Raw genomic sequence first — 23,075 nt, forward strand, 5'->3', positions numbered from 1 at the left:
AAAAACCAGAAAGAGAGTAACTGTGTAGTACTAATACCCTAGATTTTTATAAACTTTTGTAAATTAAGAAAAACCTAGGGCATAGAGAAAACTAAAGTCCTTTTCTTTCATTCATTTTTTTTTTTTTTTTTTTGGCCAGGGTCGGGTTTGAACCCGCCACCTCCAGTATTGGGGCCGGTGTCCTACTTTTTTGAGCCACAGGCACCTCCCGAGTCCTTTTATTTCAAGGAAACAAGAGGTTAAAACTCCACCTAATTTTTATTTTCTTTTTTGGTGTTTGTACTTTCTCACATGTAGGTGAACCATAGGATCACAGAATTTGAGGATTGGGTCCAAGAATGAGCTACTACAAAAAATATCCCTGACGTTTTTGATAAAGGTCTTTTGTGACATTGTGTAGCTAGTTGGTAATTAGATTCAGAGTAGAAATGGGAAGAAACCCTAGTTCCTGAGTCTGTCCTCTATCAGTGTAAGGATTCATTTAGGATCTTTAGATGACCTGGTGGAGGACATCCTATCCTAGGTTCCTAAAACAACAGCATGTGGTCTCAGGTAGTCGGGGGGAAAGATAAATACAAATAAATAGGGAATTAACATGCTTCATTTTATCTCTACTGCCTAATAGGGAAAAAACATCATACCAGAAAAGGCTGGAATAATTCATGATTTTTCCTTTAGAAAATAGAAAATGTTCTTTTTCAGGGGTATAGAGAGTTAGGAAGGGTTTGAAGTGTATGGAAACATTTGACAGCATGAGGGCATAGTGTGTTCTCATTGATAGTCAGAAATGTTTATTACGTTATCTACTAACTTGGCAAGCAGCTTTAGGGAGAATAAGTCTGTCGGCCCTGTATTTAAGAGTTTGGATACTTGTTCACTTAAAAAGCTTCTATAGCAAAAGGAAAGCAAACATTTACTGTTTCTAGGCAGGACTTGAGAAATATTTGTGATGTTAACCAAGGGATCACAGTGGCGTCACAGCTCAGTATTATATGTCAGTATTATTTCAGGCCCTGTTGACCTATTGATACATACTCTAATTAGTGTTACAGAAATCACTGGTATGTTTGGGGAAAGTAGATGACATTTCTAGTCAGAGGATCTTATTACACAGATTGAGTATCCTTCATCTGAAAACCCGAAATCTGTAGCACCCCAAAATCTGAAACTTTGAGCATGGTATGGCGCTGCAAGTGGAAAGTTCCACATGACTCTTCGCTTTTTGATGGTTCAGTGTACATAAACTGTGTTTCATGTACATAATTATTAAAAATAAAAATATTACATGAAATTAGTTTCAGGTAACGTGTTTAAGGTGTATCTGAAACACAAATACATTTCATGTTTAGGTTTTAGTTTCATCCCCAAGATATCTCTCTCTCTCTCTATATATATATATGCAAATATTTAAAAAAATCTGAAATCTACACCACTTGTGGTTTCCAAGCATTTCAGATGAAGGATACTCACTCTATCTTCATTTTTGAATCATTAGGGAAGAATATCTTTCCCAAGATCCTTTTTTTCTAATGGTGGTTGCATTTTATGAATTTTTTTTAATCTAGAGAAAAACTTCTTATTTCATTTTAAATGAATTCCATTTCTATGCCAAAATGGGAAAAGTTTGCTTTTTTGAGCTTTATATCCTTATGTATTTTTTCCTTTCTGTGAGAGATGAGTGACGTATTAATTCTTAAACACTGTTAAGTATGAAGAGTTGAAAAGTAACACAGGATTGTAAAAAAGTCCATTAAAGGAAAAAAGAGAAGTGTTTCTTCAGTCCTAAATGCTGTCTTGATGATTAGTAAGCAGTGAGCTGGATATAGATATGATTTTTAGATAGCTTCATTACATTCGGTGGTGTTTAGTTTTATTTTGAGATCTATATTTTGAGCTTCTCAGTGGGTTAACTATATATGCACTTTTTTCTGTTTAATCACTGTTGTCTGTGTTTTTTTTTTATTTGTAGGAAGAAAAAAAGAAGTTTGACAAAGAGACAGAAAAGAATTATAGTCTAATTGATAAACATTTGAACTTATCGGCGAAAAAGAAAGACTCACATTTACAAGAGGTATTCTTTATATTTTTCTGTTGTTCCCACAATTTAATACAGTACGTGTCTTTTTTTAAAAATGTGCTTTACTTTCAAAAGCTTTCCTTCTGCTATATAGAGATAGAAAAAAATGAACACTGTCATAAATCAAGAAAAAAGTTCTTGTGAAACAAGATGTTAAATGATATGTCTTAGTGATTGAATATAGAATTCAATACAGATTCATAGAAGTAAAATTTTTGGTTCTGAGAATTTTTTCACAGGAACAGATATATTATTTGTGGGAATAGATCCATTAATTGGCTTTCAAGAATTCTTGAGTAAATGAATTTAATAAGCTCATATACCATTTTGCTTTGAACTGAAGGCAGCATTAATCTTATTTAAAGCTGAGGACTCAGGAGGTTCAGCTTCATTGGAAAGATAGCATCTGTTTTACTTGTTTTAATAGACTCATTTATTTTGGAGAGACCTCTGTGTAAGAAGAAAGGGGTTTGTAGCTTTCCTTTCATTTTCTCTTTCTATTTCTTACTAAATCTGCCATGTGTTTTCCTTACACACTTGAATAGAAATTGAATTGTTGACAATTTGGAACATATGCTTTTATTAAAAATCATGCTGTTTATAATTGTTAGGATCTTGTGTCGTGCCACAAAACTATGAGCTCCCCCTTTATTTTTAAACACGTAAGGAATCTGGGCATAACGTACTACTATGACATATGCTTCCTGAAGACTCATCAAAATGACACCAACAGCATTGTTTCTAGTATAAACCTGAGTTATTTTTAAAAGTCAAATACTTAGTTGCAGAGGGGGTGTGCGTGAACATGCATGCACGGGGGTGAGTGTGTGGTTGGTTTGATGTTACTTGCATGGGACATTTTCTTTTGACTAACATTTGGATGGTGCTTGACAGTTTATAAGAGAATGGAGCTGTTATGCCACTTAACCCTCCTCACTACAGCGCTCCGGGTAGGGCTCTGTTCTCTCTTTGTTCCGTGTTGTGTGTAACACTGTGCACTTATCACCGCATCCTCCCCTCTGCCTCTTCTCTCACCCTCTGTCGGTTTTGAAATGACAGCCGTGGCTTGTATATGTAGGCCCCGCTCTTCATGCTGGCAGTTTCCTACCTCTGTTCTCTTTTATCTGTATTGTCAGGTATCCTAAAGAGGATTTTCATTTTCCGAGTACATTTCTATCTCTGCTTCACTTTCTAATTAGGCATCTCGTTTTGAGCACTGCTTTTGTAAAAGCTTTGAAGTCATCTAGTCCATCAGCATATGTTTTCTTTCACCCCAGAATATGCTCAGAATGTGCCACTTCTCATGACCCCCTCTTCTCCATGCCCTCTTGATGGGTCCTGCAGGGTCCCTGAGCCCACAAGTTCCTATGCATCCCACCTGGCCTGGGGCCAACATACTCCATGCTAAGGGCCTTTGCATTTGTTCGTTCTTCTGCCTAATTTTTTTTTTTTTGTTAGAACAACCCAGATCCACACACCTTATGCTTTCAAGTATTCTTCTAAATTTTTTTTCTTTCTTTCTTTTTAGTTTTGGAGACAGAGTCTTACTCTGCTGCCCTGGGTAGAGTGCTGTGGCATCATCATAGCTCATAGCAACCTCGAAGCAATTCTCCTGCCTCAGCCTCCCAAGTAGCTGGGACTATAGGAGCCTATCACAACATCCAGTTAATTTTTCTTTTTATCGCAATTTGGCCAGGGTCAGGTTCGAACCCACCACCCTCTGTATATGGGTCCGATGCCCTACTCACTGGTGCCGCCCCCCAGCTAATTTTTCTATTTTTAGTAGAGATGGAAAAGCTTGCTTTTGCTCAGGCTGGTCTCAAACTCAGGAGTTCAGGCAATCTACCTGCCTCAGCCTCCTAGAGTGCTAGAATTATAGGTACGAGCCACCACCTCTGGCCAGGCTTTGGCAATTACAATTAACCCCAGAGATAATTAAACTCCATATCAGAAATTTGGAAAGATCATATAATTTCAGTTTAATTTAAATTACATATACTTTTCTGTCTTGCTATGTTTGCTCTTTACAAACATACAAATTCCGACTTGAGACAGCCTTTTTTGCAAGAGTGAAGGGGAATGGTTTTTAAGGAGGAAAAAGTTAGATTTGGTATTCATTTGTATTGGCAGTGGCTAAAGTATTGCTTACCTTTAGTGAATTAAGTACGCAAGAGATTAATAGAGGTTGCCGAGAATAGTACTGAACAAAGGCAGGGGAACTCGTATAATTCATTCTGTCCTCTTGCTTCTAATCAAAATAAGAGGAGAAATTGTAGCATCCACCGCGCTGGCTATTTTGGTACTGTCAGCTCCTGCTATTATAACTCTGTGACACATAGTAGCTTCAATGTCCATCCATGTCCCTAAATTCTACTGAACATTTGTTAATATAACAAGTATTGGATATTTGAGAAAATTCCATTTCTGTTGACTTTTGAAGTCTATTTTTCCTTCTGGAGCAGCCAAATGATATTATTTCAGTATAAATACGACTAAAGAAATAGATTCTTTCAGTAACTTTGTGCAAGACTGATCTACGGTCTTATGCATATTTATAGCAGGAATGACCAGAAACTAGATGATGATCAAATTGAAACTATATGTTTATTAAAAACTAATGGCTTTTGCTTGATATAGGGAAAAATATAGTGATTGCCTTTTAGACTTCGTCAGGCTGAAGGAAATAATTTTGTGCCCCAAGGCACAATGTGGGTGTTCCTGGCATTGTTGTAAGTTAGGGCTGTTGAGGTTCCCAGGGATCCTGATAATTGACTCAGGAAGCACAGGCTTGGCAGTTCTGGATTCTCAGAACATGAAGGGGGTGGTGATGGAGGCCAACCTGCAATGCAAGGGCCATTGCAGCTGAGAACAATGGGAAGAGAGACTCCACTAAAAGAAAAAACCAGTTCCGTAGATCTGATGCTGGCATAATTTTCCTAAAGGGCCGGCCTCTCCTAGTAATAAAAATACAGAGAAACCACCCTGCTCGTGTCTTCATTTTATTAAATACTCCACAAAATTATAGTGTTTTAGCTGGGAGTTGTGCCAGTTAACTGCTGGTGGCTGAACTACCGAGCTCTGATTATGGGAGGCACAAAAATATCATGGTTTTGAGGAGTGGTAGGTAGCAATTCTCAGCTTACAATGCTCTTGTTACATTTTACTTTAAGAATTTGATGCTAAAGCTTTCTTATTACATGTTAAATGTCCACCAACAAACTTACATATTTTGGTTGTAAAATATACATAATTTATAATTTAAACCATGTTAAATGTTTAAGTGTACAGTCCAGTGACATTAAATACATCCACACTGTTGTGCAATTATCACCACCACCCATCTCAAGAACTTTTTATCTTCCGAAGATGAAACTCTGTACCTGCTGGATGACAACTTCCCATTTTCCTTTCATTCCAGCTCTTGGTAACCACCATTGTACTCTCTACCTCTATGAATTTGACATAGGTAGGTATCTCCTGTAAATGGAATCATGCCGTCTTGTCTTTCTGTGTGTAATTTACTTCATTTAGCATAATGTCCTCAAAATTCATCCATGTTAGAATCTAAAGTTAGCCCATACCAGAACTTCCTTCCTTTTTAAGGCTGAATAATATTCCATTGTATGTACGTACCGCATTTTGCTATCTGTTCATTCATCTGCTGATGGACTCTTGGATGGACACCTTTTAGATATTGTGTATTATGGGTACACAAACATCTGTGTGAGTCTCTGCTTTCAGTTCAGATATATACCCAGAAGTTGAATTGCTGGGTAACAGAGTAATTCTATTTTTATGTTTTTGAGAGCCTTTATTCTGTTTTTCACTGTACCTATAACATCTTAACGTTCCCACCAGTGGTGCATAATGGTTCCAGTTTCTTCATATTCTTACTGATAACTGCTTTTCTTCTTCTTCCTCCTCCTCTTTCTTCCCCTTTTCCTCCTGTCCCCCTCCTCCTCTTTTTGGACAGGAGCCATTCTAATGTGTATGAAGTGGTATCTCACTGTGAGTTTGATTTGCATTTCCCTAATGATGAGTGATGTTGAGCATCTGTTCGTGTGCTTATCAGCCATTTGTCTATCTTCTCTGGAGAAATGCTTGGAAATGCTCATTTCAGAAATGCTCTGAAAAAATGCATTACTTTTAAGAGTGAAACTAACTAAGTTAGGAAAAATATTGCAGGGTGCCTTGTGAGAATAATTTCTGAGATGTGAGTTCTGTCTCCACTGTTCCTCTGTGGAATCATGCTTTTCTCCCAGTTCCTTTCTAGTTAGGCAGACTAAGCTGGAACTTTTATTGGATTAGTTTCCTGACCAGTGGGTACCCCCTTTTCCCCCAGGGTATCAGATATGGTGTGGGCCACGACTACCTGCAGATGGGCGGCCAGCCCTGGCTCACCTTCCAGAGCCAGGTCCCTGAGACGCTGCCCTGGGGCTGCTTCCTCACCTGCTGCTGTTATTCCCCAAGTGCTGCAGTGACCAGAATTCTCCAGCCCTCTCTCTCAGCCAGTCTTTGTTCTTAGAGGATTTGTTCATGGAAGGGCTGTTTGTGTGATTGTGATTTTATGTGTGTGTGTGATTCAACTGACAGTCATGGTTGGGGGAAGTTTTCCATGAAGGGAGCCTGCTTGATCTTCAGTCCTTGGGGGTGAAGCTCAACGTCCAGAGCAGGGGTCAGCAAACTTGTTCTGCAGAATCTGAGAAGTAAATCTTGTAGACTTTTGTGGACCATAAGGTCCCATTGCAGCTGCCCACTTCTGCTGTTGTAGTGGGAAAGTAGCCACAGATAATACATAAATGAATGGGCGTGACTGTGTTCCAGTACAACTTTATTTACAGAAACCGGCAGGGTGACGTTATTTGGCCCGAGGATGATGTTTTGCGGAGCTCTGATACGGAGTTTCCCTTCTCACTCCCTCCAGTTTGACTAACCTCAGTTATTTTAACATAGGCAGATATCCAAGTGGAGCAAAACCGGCAGCACTTCTATGAACTGTCTCTTGAATATGTGTGCAAGCTTCAGGAAATCCAAGAGAGAAAGAAGTTTGAGTTTGTGGAACCTGTGAGTATGCCAGCAAGTTGTTTGCTAGCAGACATTTGTGATACAATAGAAATGGTTTTCTTTCAAGATCTAACTTATGGTTGTTAGAGGCGGTAGTGCGTAAACGTGAAAGCAAGACATAAATTGAAAAGGGCAAACACAGATAGCCATGAAATCAAGGCATTGCCTCTTAGCCATCTGCAGAGCAACACGCAGGGCAGATTATTCCCGTTGCTACATGACCTCACAGACCACAACCAGGTGCAATTCCTGCCATCTTGGTTATAGCCGCACACTTAAAAAACCCCTCTGAAGGCTCGGCACCAGCCACATACACCAGAGCTTGTGGGTTCAAATCCAGCCTGGGCCTGACAAACAATGACAACTACAACCAAAAAATACCTGGGTGTTGTCGCGGGTGCCTGTAATCCCAGCTACTTGGGAGGCTGAGGCAAGGAGTTGGAGGTTGCCGTGAACTGTGATGCCATGGCACCCTACCTAGGGTAACAGCTTGAGGCTGTGTCTCAAAAAATAATAAATAAATAAATAAAAATAAATAAAAACCCTTCTGAAAGATGTATTGGGCTGGGAGTATAACGGGTTGTTTATTGTTTATGGGATAATCTTCACTCAAGTTTGCTTCTAAAGCAAGCATACCAGTTTAAATGTTGGTACTTTTAAGCAATTATTGGTAATATGATTTTAACACCACTTATGATCCTTATGGCAGTCTATTTGAGAACTAGTGTATGCAACATTTGGAACAGTTTTGTGAGTTAGTTACTCTAGTGTTTATACTTACATGAGAATCACATGAGTTTTATTTGTAATTATATAGATGTTTTTAACAGCTTTAGCTGTTAATGTATTCATATATGTGGGCATATACACAGATCAGTATGAAAGTTTGGAGATAGACTGTGTTAAGGCCCATTATTTCATTTCCTAGAAACAGTCACCCTGTCCTTTCTGATTCACCTGTGCGAGTTTCAGCTTGCTCAGGTTATCAGTGTTGCCTGGAAGGCTTCATTAGTTTCCATCCACATGGATTTTAGCATTTCTGGATTTTTGTGCATATGACTGTATGTATCTCCTGATCAAAATAGAAAGGATGTTTCATCATGTGTGTTTTAGCCAAAAAATTTACAAACACTGGATTTCATGATTCTCAAGATTCATTTTAATTTTAACCTAGACTTTTATTGTGTGCTTTTTTCTTAAGCAGCTTTGTTGAGATGTAATTCATATAGTATACAATTTACCATTCGTGTGTATGATTTTTAGAAACAAAAGTGTAACCAAGTAATGATTAATTAAAAATTAGTATCACAAAGCCATGGTCTGGTTGGGGTAATAGAATTAACCTAAATTAAGCAATCACAAAAATTAAACCTCCTTAAAGCGGTCTTTTTATGTGAAATAATAATGACCTACATATATTGGGCATTTACAATGCCCAGTCCGTATTCCAAGTGCTGTACTGTACCCATTGTTCTACACAGTAACTCACTGAGGAGATATTTTTATTATCCCACTTAACAAATAAGGAAATAGAAGTGGAGAAAGTTTCAGTAATTGGCCCAAGGTCCCATATAAGCCAGTGCTGAAGTTGGAACTGTCCCTGCTGGCATTTGATACCAGAGCCCCAAATTTCTAACCATTATTCTCTGTGACATTCTGAAAAAAAAAAAAAAAAAAAAAAGAAATTCGGATTTCCTTAGTTTTTTTCCCCAAATCACTTCTCACTTTAGATTTACTTACCTGTGGGGCAAAAAAGGCTGCTCTCTAATTAAGAGAGCAGGTTGAGGGTTGGTAGAAAACACAGGCTTTAATTATTAGGGGCCTGTGTCTGCCCTGGGCAGGTCACGGAGCATCCTTGTCAACAAGACAAGAGAGGTTGCTCTGCATTGGAGGCCTTGAGCTTTTTATTTCTGTGATTTTACTTTCTTGTAGATTGTACCAGCCAGCAGTGGTAAGGGTTCAGTTGCAAATTAATATTGGGTTTGTCTTGACTACAGAGGACAAATGGTGACTTAGAGTTCCATTTTTCCTGTGGAGCAGTGGTTCTCAACCTTCCTAATGCCGCGATCCTTTCATACGGTTCCTCATGTGGTGGTGACCCCCAACCATAAAATTATTTTCATTGCTACTTCATAACTGTAATTTTGCTACTGTTATGAATCGTAATGTAAATATCTGATATGCAGGATGTATTTAGGCGACCTCTGTGAAAGGGTTGTTTGACCCCGAAAGGGGTCACGACCCACAGGTTGAGAACCGCTGCTGTAGAGCATGCTATAAAAATTGACTAATGGCGGGCAGCGCCTGTGGCTCAAGGAGTAGGGTGCCGGTCCCATATGCCGGAGGTGGCGGGTTCAAACCCAGCCCCGGCCAAAAACCACACACACAAAAAAAACAACAAAAAAAAATTGACTAATGGCTCCGATGTTTAAGAGAAAGTATTGTTTTCGAAAAATACCAACTAATAAATGACGTGCATCTGGATTTACTTGAATACTAGTGACTTCCTCCTAATTGCTTCAATGGAATAACAGTGAGATTAGGGGGAAACACTTGGCTGTTTATATGATTTTTCTCCAGAGGAGTGTGTGTGCACCTGCTGCCCACGTGCACTAATGTCTCTTTTTCTCTTTTGTCTTAGATGTTGTCGTTTTTTCAGGGGATGTTTACTTTCTATCATCAGGGCCATGAACTTGCCAAAGACTTCAATCACTACAAAATGGAACTACAGATCAACATTCAGAATGTAAGGAAATGAAAACTTTCTGGTATAAGCAAGTGTTTGAAGTGTGTATTTCTCATTTATTTAATCTATAAAAAGCCTTAAGCAAAGACTGAGCTGTTGGGTTGGTACTGAGAAACTGAGGAAATGTTGCCACCTTCCGGTCAATTCTCGGTATAACAAGGAGCTCTTTGGCTGGTTAAGGCTCAGGAAGTCCTGCCACCTGGCGGCTTTTCCTGTACTTTCTGGGATAGTTTTAAAGATCCGCTTTGTTAGGTTAACGCTTAAGTTATCTGTATATGAAACAGAGAAAAGAGGTCTCTGCTTTATAATTAAGGCGTTTCAGTTGGGATGAACTAAATTTCTTCCCCGTTAACTGTGCATCTTGATCTTTCTTCCCGGATGGGCTTATCATTCGAGTGGAATTTCTTCCCTGTGTTTTCTGCATATTCACTCACACGGTGTTTATAGTTGGTAGGGTCTTCATTATTTCCCTTTGGAAGATGCACACTTTCTATCGGGTGTTGGATAAAGAGTTCTAGGAGAATGGCCTCTAGGAAGCAGTATACTCCATGGGATTTTATTCAGGTGGGAGATGTTTTTCCTCCTATTGTCTTCATTGAAAAGCTAGTCAGGGAATGTTTAGCATAGTTTGTGGCCTTGTTAGAAATCTAGTGTGATAGCTTGTGACATGCTCGTGGTGTGTAGTGAAGGACACACAGGTGGATGGATGGGAATGTCTGTGGTGTTTGCTGCCTGCCTTTAATTTCTTTCAAAATTAGAAGTTGAGGATAAATGCCTTTTGTGTAGATTTTGTTTCCAAGGTTTTTTTTTTTTTAATATAGTTCCCAGTACAAAAACTTTACATCTCTATTCAGGTGTCTGTTTTTATAAATAAAAATCTCTTGCTTTGGTAATTTGTGTGTCAACTTTTATTAGTACACTGGGCACTTGGCTGGGCTAATTAGATAGAGTCCTTGGGTAGATTTTTTTCTTTTCCTGTTGCAGTGGCCCCAAGATCAGTGAAGGCAATTATAGAGTATGTGATGTGCCATAATGTAAGAATCTGAAAAACATTCAACATGTACATGTATAGATTGATTTAGTCACCTCAAAATTGTTCCTGTAGGTGGTAGAATATTTACTCTAATGATATTATTTTTCAGAAAACTTTTTCAGGCTGCAGAACATAGTTTCGTAAAAAGAACATTAGGGATCTTATGCTTAGAGAACCCCAAAGACTCAACCACAAGACTCTTAGAAGTCATCAAAAAATATAGTAATGTCTCAGGATATAAAATAAATGTCCACAGGTCAGTAGCCTTTGTATATGCCAATAACAGCCAAGATGAGAGGCTAATTAAGGACACAACTCCCTTCACCATAGCTTTAAAGAAATGAAATACCTAACAAAAGAGGTGAAGGATCTCTATGAAGAAAATTATGAAACCCTAAGAAAGGAAATAGCAGAGGATATTAACAAATAGAAAAACATTCCATGTTCATGGCTGGGAAGAATCAACATTGTTAAAATGTCTATACTTCCCAAGCAATCTACTTATTCAGTGCCATTCCTATTAAAATACCAACATCGTACTTTCAAGCTTGGAAAAAAAATGATTCTGCCTTTTGTATGGAACCAGAAAAAACCCTGTATAGCTAAGGCCATTCTTAGTAATAGAAACAAAGCTGGGGGCATCAGCATACCAGATTTTAGGCTGTACTACAAGGCCATAGTGGTCAAGACAGCATGGTACTGGTACAAAAATAGAGACATAAATATTTGGAATTGAATAGAAAATGAAGAAATGAAACTAACAACCTACATCCACCTAATCTTCAATAAACCAAAGAAGAATATACACTGGGGGAAAGACTCCCTATTCAGTAAATGGTGCTGGGAGAACTGGATATCCACATGTAAAAGACTGAAACTGGACCCACACCTTTCTCTACTCACAAAAATTGATTCAAGATGGATAAGGGACTTAAATTTAAGGCATGAAATGATAAAAATCCTCAAAGCATAGGAAAAACACTGGAAGATATCGATCTGTGGAAAGACTTTATGAAGAAGACTTCTGTAGCAATTCCAACAACAGCAAAAATAAACAAATGGGTCTTAATTAAACCGAAAAGCTTCTGTACAACTACGGAGACAACCACCAAAACAAATAGACAACCTACACACTGGGAAATGATATTTACATATTTTGAATCAGACAAAAGCTTGATGACTAGGATCTATAGAGAACTCAATCCACATGAAAAAAGACAATAATCCCATACATCAATGGGGAAGAGAGATGAATAGAACCTTCTCTAAAGAAGACAGACAAATGGCTAGCAAACATGAAAAAATGCTCATCGTTCCTAATTATTAGAAAAATGCATATCAAAACCACTCTGAGATATCATATAACCTTAGTGAGAATGGCCCACATCACAAAATCTCAAAACAGCAGATGCTAATGTGGATGTGGAGAGAAAGGAACACTTTTACACTGCTGGTGGGACTGCAGACTAATACATCCTTTTTGGAAGGAAGTATGGAGTACCCTCAACTCAAGCTAGACCTCCCATTTGATCCTGCAATCCCATTACTGGGCATCTACCTAGAAGGAAAAAAATCCTTTTATCATAAGGACACTTGCACTAGACTGTTTATTGCAGCTGAATTTACAATCGCCAAAATGTGGAAACAGCCTAAATGCCCACCAAGCCAGGAATGGATTAACAAGCTGTGGTATTTGTATACCATGCAATACTATTCAACTATTAAAAAAGATGGAGACTGGGCGGCGCCTGTGGCTCAGTGAGTAGGGCGCCGGCCCCATATGCCGAGTGTGGCAGGTTCAAACCCAGCCCCGGCCAAACTGCAACAAAAAAATAGCCGGACGTTGTGGCGGGCGCTTGTAGTCCCAGCTGCTTAGGAGGCTGAGGCAAGAGAATCGCGTAAGCCCAAGAGTTAGAGGTTGCTGTGAGCTGTGTGACGCCACGGCACTCTACCCGAGGGCAGTACAGTGAGACTTTGTCTCTACAAAAAAAAAAAAAAAAAATGGAGACTTTACATCCTTCGTATTAACCTGGATGGAAGTGGAAGACATTATTCTTAGTAAAGCATCACAAGAATGGAGAAGCATGAATCCTATGTGCTCAATTTTGATATGAGGACAATTAACTATGTCCTCATATCATAGGACAATCCTATGTAATTAATTTTGATATGAGGACTTAGTACATGGTGGGGGAAGGGGAGAGCAGAAAGAAAGGGAAGGAGGGAGGGGGTGTGGGGTCTTGGTGTGTGACACACCTTTTGGGGGCAAGACACAATTATAAGAGGGACTTTACCTAACAAATGCCATCTGTATAACCTGGTTTCTTGTACCGTCAATGAATTTCCAACAACAACAACAGAAAAGAACATTAGATAGCTTAGAAGATTAGATGATAATCCAGGTCCTCCCCTGTGATGCCCATCATCCATGAGCAGAATGTAGAACTTGTGGAATTTCACTTTTTCTGTCCAAACCTACCTGTCCAGGGCAGGCCAGACCTGGATGAGAACCTTCAGGCAGGAGTGTATGTACACATATGATTTGTGGGGCCAATGTAAAATGAAAGAGTAGGGCCCCTTACTTTAAAAATAATGAAGAGTTTTAGGGTAGTATAGCATTAAGCTAAGCAGGAGACTTGTGAGCACTGAGCTCTGTGTGGCCACGCAGGCCACTTGCCCCGGTGGCCAGCCTGGCCTCTGCGCGGGGTGAGGTGTGGGGATATCAGAGTCTCTGGGACCTTCAGCCAAACTGTCCCTACACAAATTTGCTTAGCAGGGGTCCTCAAACTTTTTAAACAGGGGGCCAGTTCACTGTCCCTCAGACTGTTGGAGGGCCGGACTACAGTTAAAAAAAAGAAAACTATGGACAAATTCCTATGCACACTGCACACATCTTATTTTGAAGTAAAAAATCAAAACGGGAACAAATACAATCACACTGCCGCCTGGGGCCCACGGGCCATAGTTTGAGGACCGCAGGCTTATGGCATGGAAGTACATTTATAACACACCTGAAGGGAAGAGGGGATTTAGTTACCTTACATAAAGCGAAACAATTTCAGAAAGATTAAATATTTACATAGGAATGAACAGTACTCAGTCTTGAAATCTTAGAAGCAAAACCCGAAGGTAGGCTATCATTTGAAATGGTTCACAAAATCAGCTGGTTAATATCCTTAATACATTGAGAACGTAGATAATTCATGACAACAACATTCAGGAGAGCAGTGGGCAAACAAAAGTTGACTGATAAAAAACAAACCTTTTTTTAAAACAGTGTTGTGAGGAAAATAGAATACCGAAACAACAAACCTTTTTTTTTTTTTTTTTCCTTTCCTCTGGAGCTTAAAGGGGGTCGTCAGTAAATTGTCCTGAATCCTGTACCTGTTCTCTGAACATTCCTCTCTTGCTTTTCTCCTGGCTGTTTCTGAGGTAGTTCCCGAAGCTCTGGGAAGTAGAGTCCTCTCTTTCGCCTCACCTTCAATACTTACAGCACCGGAGCTTGGTGTCCTCTTCGCTTTTCACTTCTCTCTTACCTAATTCTTTTGTCTTCTGAAATACGGGCATCTTTGAACACGTCAATCATTCTCTGATCCACTATCGTTTGCTGATGCTGAATTATACTCATTTTTTGGCCATTCGCCTCCTTTCCTGATGATACCAGTTTTTATGATAATAAGGGGAAAACGCAGGCTAAAATATTTTTCATGTTGTGGAAAAAAAATTCCAGTTACTTGTTTTTTGTGCTGTTCCTTAGGTGTTCAAGAAAATATATTCAAACGTTCCAATCCAAGCTTAAGAGTTAAGTATCTTTGCTTTATAACATTATAGATAATTTTGATCAACTTGTTAATATGATACTAAAAAAGTTAAATAGTAAAACTACTTTATAATCAGAGAAAGGATAAAAGTTATTTACAAGTGAAAACAAACTTTCCTTTCCACCCGATCATACCTATTCTATTGTAAAAATGGCTAGAATGTTTTCTTTCTTTCTTTTTTTTTTTTAAGAGACTCAGTCTTCATCCATTTTCTGTAATCTAGAGTAATAAGTGGAAAGCAAGAAAGTAGCAAGATGGTTAGCCGGGCGTTGTGGCGGGCGCCTGTAGTCCCAGCTGCTCGGGAGGCTGAGGCAAGAGAATCGCGTAAGCCCAAGAGTTAGAGGTTGCTGTGAGCCGTGTGACGCCACGGCACTCTACCCGAGGGCGGTACAGTGAGACTCTGTCTCTACAAAAAAAACAAATAAATAAACAAATAAATAAAGTAGCAAGATGGCTTTTAGAAAATAGATTTTCCAGAAGCATGGAAATTGCATCAAAATTAAAGAATCTTTTAAGGAACTGATTTTCGCCTTTTGTGATGTCTGTCCTCGGAAGAATGTGGGGAGACTAGAATAGAATTCTTCCCAGAAGGAAATATAACATGAGAAATTTTAGGATTCATGAAGAGTTCCTAGAAGTGATAAAGAATATCTAAGAAGCATTTAAAAATATGGGCAAAATGTTTTTGTTACTGTATTGTGAGGAAAATAGAATACCAAAATAATAAACTTTTTTTTTTTTTTAACTAAAGATGGATCATATCAAAATATGACAGTAGTTGTTTTTCTGAAGGGTGGGATTATGGTTACTTTTTTCTTATTTATGCCTTTTCTTCCCTCCCTCCGATAGGACTGTTTATGTGCTCTTCTGTTTTACAGTGATGCGGATTAGCTTTTATACTCTGAAGAAAACTTATGAAAAGATAGGTTCTCTTCCAGCCAGTTTTGAAATAAAATTACAAGGGTTAATTTAAGGATGGTTGGTTTGGAAGTATTTATTTAGTGAAATGTAAGGCAGACAAGACAGGAGTGGTCTTTTACTGGCACTGGATCGTGTCAGATAGTGACCTGCTTGACGGGTTATTGTGAGAATTACGGAATCGGAGGGTGTGTTCAGTACTGCCGGTCACAGTGTGAGTGCCCAGATGTTACCGACTGTAGCATTTACAGTCGGACCTGTAATTTACCTGGAATGTAGAATTGCAAATTGATAGGGTCTAGATATTCTACTGATTAGTGTTTGGATGAAAAAAAAATGTAACTTTTACCTCAATTCCTAATTTATCTTAAAATGGAATATTAAAAATAAAATATCTCAGCCTTTCCTTTCTCTTGGGCAGAGACGTAAGCCCCTGGGGAAGTACCCAAGAGGTACTTCGTGGAGGTGTCTGCCACAGGGAGATGGAGCGTTGGGGAGCACGGAGCAGGCATGTGGGGTAGGCTTCTGGGGGTGGGAGGGTGGGAGATTGGTTACATCGAGCAGATGTGTTAATGGGAGCCAGAAGACATTCTCCTATCTGGAGAAGGATGCAGTGACACCCCTGAGCTGTGAATGCACGGTGTCTGCAGTTTGGTTTCTAAATACTGCCAGCCACTAAAAGGAGCAAGAGCGCCTCTGGAGAAATGGCTGATTCCAGGATTAGGAGAAGAGAAGTAAGAAGAGCCTGGGGTCTGTTGTCGGACCAGAAAGAAAGAAATTGCTCAAAGAATTAAGGCGACAGGTCAAAAGACACAGAAACTAGCCTGAAGGGGCTTCAGCTTACATCCAGGACAATCTGAGCATTAACATAAGGAATGGGATTATGGGATACAACTCAGTGGCCTTTATGGAAGTGAGTGTGTGTGTGCGCGTGTGATGGCATCTGTAAACGCACATGAGTATATATGATGCCATACACGTATGGGTACGTATGTATAATACATATGTGGGAAGTGAGGGTGGAAGGAACTGTAGCAGAATGACAAAAGGAAGGGAATGAAATCAGGGTGCGATCAGTATAAAGACGGACCCGAAACCGCAGGGACAGGAGAGATGGGAAGAAGGGAGGCAGCTAGCCATTGACTGACGGGTTTTCTCTTTGCTTAAAGCGTAGAAGCAGATTATTTCTTTTTTAGCTTTAGTTAGCATTTGACATAAATCTCTGCATATTGATTTTACCTTTTATAATCTGTATTTATCAGACTCTCCCTCCCAGTAGAAAAAAATGTACCATTCAATCATTTTTCTGCACTTAGGACCTTTGATAACCCCTTTCATTGTACAGAGGAGAGAGAAGACATTTTAGTGATAATTTCCTACCTCAGCTCCTCTGTAGTTTCACATCAGCAGTTTCTTGGTATTAACACAATTATTTTTGAGTGAGGATGAAAGAAATGTCCAGGAACTGGGTGGTGCTGACTCCTCACAGTCGCCTTGGTAATTTTGTCACTTCTCCTTGCACGTGTGTTTGTGGTGTGGCTGTTTGACAGATATTGGCCTACCAAGCGTCCTGGATTTCAGAAATGTGATTCATCTTTTCAGTTATCAAAGACGTTATTTGTAGCTGAGTTTTTTCCCTCCTTCTTTCTTGAGGGAAGAAATGTCATTTTCAAGCATGATTACTGTGACCTATAAGAACAGACACTCATATTTATTAGTTTGCAAAGAAGAATTAAGTTTATTCAGATCCTGAGTACTTAGCAGATTGCTAGTTCAGTAGTAACAACTAGAGTCTGATTGGTTGTTGCAAAGGAAATACTTCCCAGGTACACATTTTATGACCTGTTTTTTATTTTGAGACAGAGTCTCACCTTGTCACCCCTTGGTAAAGTGCTGTGGTGTCAAAGCTCACAGCAACCTCAAACTCCTGGGCTTAAGTGATTCTCTTACCTCAGCCTCCCAAGTAGTAGGGACTACAGGCTGCTGCCACAGTGCCTGGCTATTTTTAGAGGCAAGTTCTGGCTCTGGCTCAGGCTGGTCTTGAACCTGTGAGCTCAGGCAATGTACCCACCTTTGCTTCCCCAGTGCTAGGATTACAGGCATGAGTCTCTGCGCCTGGCCCTGTTTTTTTTTAAACTAAGATTTAGTAATAGTGTGAGACCGGAAGTCAGGGATTTTTATGGTGAGTAATAGAATTATTCATGGTATTAGAAATCTTCAAAAATAAGTAGCCTGTGATTTCTTTGGCTTTTACTCCTCTATTAGCTATTTTACCACTCCTTTTTTTCCTTTGAACATGAATATCCACATACTAGAGACACACTAAGAAGAATGGAGATATTTTGAGAAATTTATAAAATAGTCTATAGTTAAAATTTAGCTATAGTTATCCAAAGATGTTAAGGTATACGTGAGAGAACTCATATGAGAACTTAAAATTTATGTCTGTTTTTTTTAAAACCCATTTCAGACACGGAATCGATTTGAAGGAACAAGGTCAGAAGTGGAAGAGCTCATGAACAAAATCAGACAGAATCCCAAGGACCACAAACGAGCGAGCCAGTTTACAGCAGAAGGCTACCTGTATGTACAGGAAAAAAGTAAGACACCAGGCAGGGGCTGAACGGCTGGTTGAAAACTCTGCCCCTCTTCTTGTCATTACTGTGACATTTTGGGAACTTATTTTGTGCCTTTTCTTTGCTCTCTCCAGTCCTTAGAAAGTACATTTTGCATGTTTGGCGAAAACACATTCCTGCTCTGGAGAGGGTCCAACGAAGTTAGGATAGGCTGCGAGTACCCTGCTCTGCAGACAGCTCCCCCACACTCTGCTCCACGCTGTGCCCCAGAAACTTGCTCACAAGGGAGCCAGCATCCCACGTAAGGCCAAGAGTGAGGCATTCAGTTTTTCCTCCTTTCTTCTTACTCCGTCCCTCTCACCAGCACACACAGACACACACATTTGTAAACACATACCTACCCTCTTCGCTCCCACAGCCCTGCCTCTTTCATTTAAAGATCAAGAGAGACATCTCTCTCTTCTTCCTTCACACCATTTCTGTCCACACCAATCTGAGGCATTTGGTTCTTAACAAAATTATCAAGAAAATTGCACTATACAAAATATTCTTCCATGATAGCCTAATTTATTTCACAGAGGTTTGATTATTGTGGCTGTCTTAGCAATTATCTAGGGCATTGGTTGTCCTTATTTTGAAAATTTAAGGACCTGTATCTCTTTCAAGCTTGTAAATAATTCAGTCTTATTTTAATGGCTAAGCTCTTAAAGTTTACTCCTTCAACTGTAGAGCCCAGTTGCTAGTTAGCAGAAAGGATGAGAATGTGAATTATGTCTGTATTTACTACTTTCTTCCCTTCCCACCCTCAACTATCATTAGGGTGCCTTACAGTTTTTATTTTATTTGGTAATTGTGGCTGATTTACAGGTTTTTCAAGCTGGTCAAGTTCAGTAGTAGAGCATACTCCCGGAGCAGTTACGCGGTATCTATGCTTTGAATTGAAATGAATGTTACATGCAGTCAGCAGGGTGAATGTACTTTTTCCATTTGCCCTTTTATTTAATCTGGAATCTCATAGGCTTGACTTCTCACGAACATTTATATGGGACATGGCAGAACTCTGAATTTTTGTCATACTTTATCTGTGTAGTCCCAGTTTTTTAAATTGAATTTGGAAGAACTAAATTAAAATCTCAGAGTCATGAGAATCTTAGAACTCTTTGTGTTCTAAGTCCAAGTGAAAGTCACAGGGAACTTTAATTTTTAGATTCATAACTCTTGGTTGACTATTGGCTTTTAGAGAGATGGGACTGAAACTCGTCTGGGAAAAATCAGCATAAATAGTAGTAGCAGAGTTCTTTTGTCATTTACTCTTTGCCTGGTATACCAATGCTAACTTCTACATACAACCTGTCTCAGTTACCTATAAAACTACCCTGTGAAGTATATGGTGCTATCATTACCATATTTAATCAGTGGTCCTGGAGGCACTGAGAGGCAAATAATGTTCCCTAGATCATACAGTGAAGAAATGCTGCAATTGTCAGTCTGGGACTAGAGTTTGTGTTGGCGCCTTCCTTCATAAGTGGCCTGGTGGAGGACAGGTGTGTGAAAGCATCGTTAGCCTCTGTGATCAGAACTGGTTGAGTAGGATCCAGGGGGTATAAGGAGGTCATGGTGGCTTAATTAGTGGAAAGACCTTAATATTTGGGGCCAGACTCTGAGGTTTGCTTTGCCATTTGTTAGGCATTTGGTCTAAACTTAGGTTTCTTAAGATTAAAAAGATAATATACCATCCCCTCCTTAAAGTTTTTTTCCTAGTATTAAATGAAATGTCTTTGCAATATTTTTTTTTTTTTTTTTTATTGTTGGGGATTCATTGAGGGTACAATAAGCCAGTTACACTGATTGCAATTGTTAGGTAAAGTCCCTCTTGCAATCATGTCTTGCCCCCATAGAGTGTGACACACACTAAGGCCCCACCCTCCTACCTCCATCCCTCTTTCTGCTTCCCCCCCCCATAAACTTAATTGTCATTAATTGTCCTCATATCAAGATTGAGTACATAGGATTCATGCTTCTCCATTTTTGTGATGCTTTACTAAGAATAATGTCTTCCACTTCCATCCAGGTTAATACGAAGGATGTAAAGTCTCCATTTTTTTTAATAGCTGAATAGTATTCCATGGTATACATATACCACAGCTTGTTAATCCATTCCTGGGTTGGTGGGCATTTAGGCTGTTTCCACATTTTGGCAATGGTAAATTGAGCTGCAATAAACAGTCTAGTACAAGTGTCCTTATGATAAAAGGATTTTTTTCCTTCTGGGTAGATGCCAGCACATCCACGCCAGCATCTGCAGTTTTGAGTCTTTGCAATATTTTTGTGAACCATAGACCACAGTATAAATGCTGATTATCTGTAACAGACACACCAGTGGTCCCCAAATTCAGGTTTTTGTAGCAATGATGACCTGAGATGAAGTTTACTGTGGTCTAGTTACCCCTTTCATTTCTTTCCTCCCTCCCAAGTAATGTAATTGGCTTTTCGTAAGGCTGAATGCATTTCTCTTTCCTTCCTGAGTTTGTCCTTTGTTGATTTATTTTAGGTATAGAAGGTTTATTTGTTTGTATATGAAATTATGGTGATAATAGGCCAGGTGAGGTGGTTCACGGCTGTAATCTTAATACTCTGGGAGGCTGAGGTGGGAGAATCACTTAAGGTCAACATTTCTAGATCAGTCTGAGCAAGTACAAGACCCTGTCTTTACAAAAAATCAAAAAAGTTAACCAGGCGTGGTCCCAGCTGCTTGGGAGGCTGAGGCAGGAGGATCACTTGAACCTAGGAGTTTGAGGTTGTAGTGAGCTACCGTGATGCTGCTGCCCTCTACCCAGGGCAGAAGAAAGAGATACTATCTTAAGAAAAAAAAAGTTATGGTAATAATAGATTAGATGCTAATTGCTTTTTTATTTTTATTTGTTTTTGTTTTTTGAGACAGAGCCTCAAGCTCTTGCCCTGGGTAGAGTGCCGTGGCATCACCACTCACAGCAACCTCTAATTCCTGGGCTTAAGTGATTCTCTTGCCTCAGCCTCCCAAGTAGCTGGGACCACCGGTGCCTGCCACAATGCCCAGCTATTTTTTGGTTGTAGTTGTGATTGTTGTTTGGCAGGCCCGGGCTGGATTCGAACCCACCAGCTTTGGTGTATGTGGCTGGTGCCTTAGCTGCTTGAGCTACAGGTGCTAAGCCGCTAATTACTTTTTAAAAAGTTTTTTTTACTTGGTAAAAGGAAAAGATTATCAACCTCTGGTAGGGCTAAACTTTTATCTATTATGATTGGATTGAAATTCCGGATGCAGATTCCTGACGTAGACCACTATCTTTTAAGAGCTCCAATGGTGGTACTACTGACTTGGCAAGAAGTTAAAAGGGGTTCTGAGAATGTTCTGGTGCTTACTCAGATAGTTCACCTCTGTTGAATCTTAAGCTTAACTTTTTTATTTATTTATTTATTTTGAGACAGAGTCTCACTTTGTTGCCCTGGGTAGAGTGCGGTGGCATCATAGCTCACAGCAACTTGAGACTCCTGGGCTCAAGCAGTCCTCTTGCCTCAGCTTCCCAAGTTAGCTGGACTAAAGGAGCTCACCATAATGCCTGGCTAATTTTTCTATTTTCATAGAGATGGGGTCTCATGCTTGCTCAGCTGGTCTCAAACTCTTGAGCTTAAGCCAGTGGTTCTCAATCTTCCTAATGCCATGGCCCTTTAATATAGTTCCTGTGAGTTGTGACCCACAGGTTGAGAACCGCTGGCTTAAGCAATCCACCCAGGTCCGGCCTCTCGAGAGTACTAGGATTACAGGTGAGAGCTACCTCGCCTGGCCTAAAGCTTAACATCATCGTCATCATCCTCAGTAAGAGCAGCTGCTTACCAGCGTGCTTCTAGTGCACCTAAAGCACTAGGTGGATTTTTAGACTAGACGCTTCTTCTCAGTACTGTGATTCTACAGTTCTGTCATTTTGAGAGGCTGGAATTGAATCCAGAACCATATAGTGGATGGAAAATTTGAAACCCTGGTGAGCTGTTACTATCTAGAAATCCCCTCCCCCAGTAGAGCTGACAATTAATAGACTTTCAGGTAGGAGATAACTGTTAGTTTTTCTAGCAGACTACTTAAGAAGTATGTCTTTAAGTCACTTCTGTGTTGAAAACACCTTAGAATTTTCTCTCCAAGTATCTCCATAGGCCTTTTTCTTCTCCCTGGTTTTTTCCTTTTATTAGAACTGGCAGGGTTGCTGGTTTGTTTCATTGAGCTGTATTAGTTGCTGGATTTCTCCTCTTTAATAATTTGTTTGGAGCTCTGCATGTCTGCTTATTTATGGGGAAATATCAAGTTCTGTTTTTTGTTGAAGGGCCTGCTCCCTTTGGTTCCAGCTGGGTCAAACACTACTGCATGTATCGGAAAACAGCCAAGAAGTTCAACATGATCCCGTTTGAGCACAGATCTGGGGGGAAACTTGTAAGTATTTGATTCTGCGAGGTAGTGGTCAGGGGTGTCACTTGAATGGCTTGTATTTTAATGGTTTACATTTACTAAGGATAAGTACATGTTGTTTTTAGTGTGCAATCTTTGCTTGCTTTTGTTTCTAAATAAAATAGGCCAGAAAACAGAGTAATTCTGTGTTTTCTGAGTTGGCAGGCAGGGGTTTTTACAGTCAGATTTTTTGGTGAGAGAATAGTAGGATCCTTTTATGTCACCCATTGGAACGTAAAAATAACACGTCCAGCAAACTTTCATGACTCATGCCCCTCAGTACCTACACGGGAGGTCTGACTTCCACACATGTGGTCTCAGCCTGAAAACATTACACAATAGAGTGATCTGTGATGATTTTACTGT

At 39.7% G+C, this 23,075-nt stretch overlaps 1 protein-coding gene across 4 annotated transcripts in view; it reads left to right on the top strand.

Moving 5' to 3' along the window:
* Positions 1-23,075, top strand: part of ARHGAP10 (Rho GTPase activating protein 10) — a 346,448-nt gene that overhangs the window by 126,104 nt on the left and 197,269 nt on the right. For all 4 annotated transcript variants that reach the window (XM_053582345.1, XM_053582335.1, XM_053582326.1 and 1 more), the window contains 5 exons: positions 1,970-2,071; positions 7,031-7,141; positions 9,783-9,887; positions 18,130-18,259; positions 22,588-22,694. In XM_053582345.1, the coding sequence (XP_053438320.1) occupies positions 1,970-2,071; positions 7,031-7,141; positions 9,783-9,887; positions 18,130-18,259; positions 22,588-22,694 (555 nt within the window). The remainder of the gene's footprint in view (positions 1-1,969; positions 2,072-7,030; positions 7,142-9,782; positions 9,888-18,129; positions 18,260-22,587; positions 22,695-23,075) is intronic.

The sequence above is a fragment of the Nycticebus coucang genome, chromosome 1 (assembly GCF_027406575.1).
Source record: "Nycticebus coucang isolate mNycCou1 chromosome 1, mNycCou1.pri, whole genome shotgun sequence".
In the NCBI taxonomy this organism is placed as follows: Eukaryota; Metazoa; Chordata; class Mammalia; order Primates; family Lorisidae; genus Nycticebus; species Nycticebus coucang.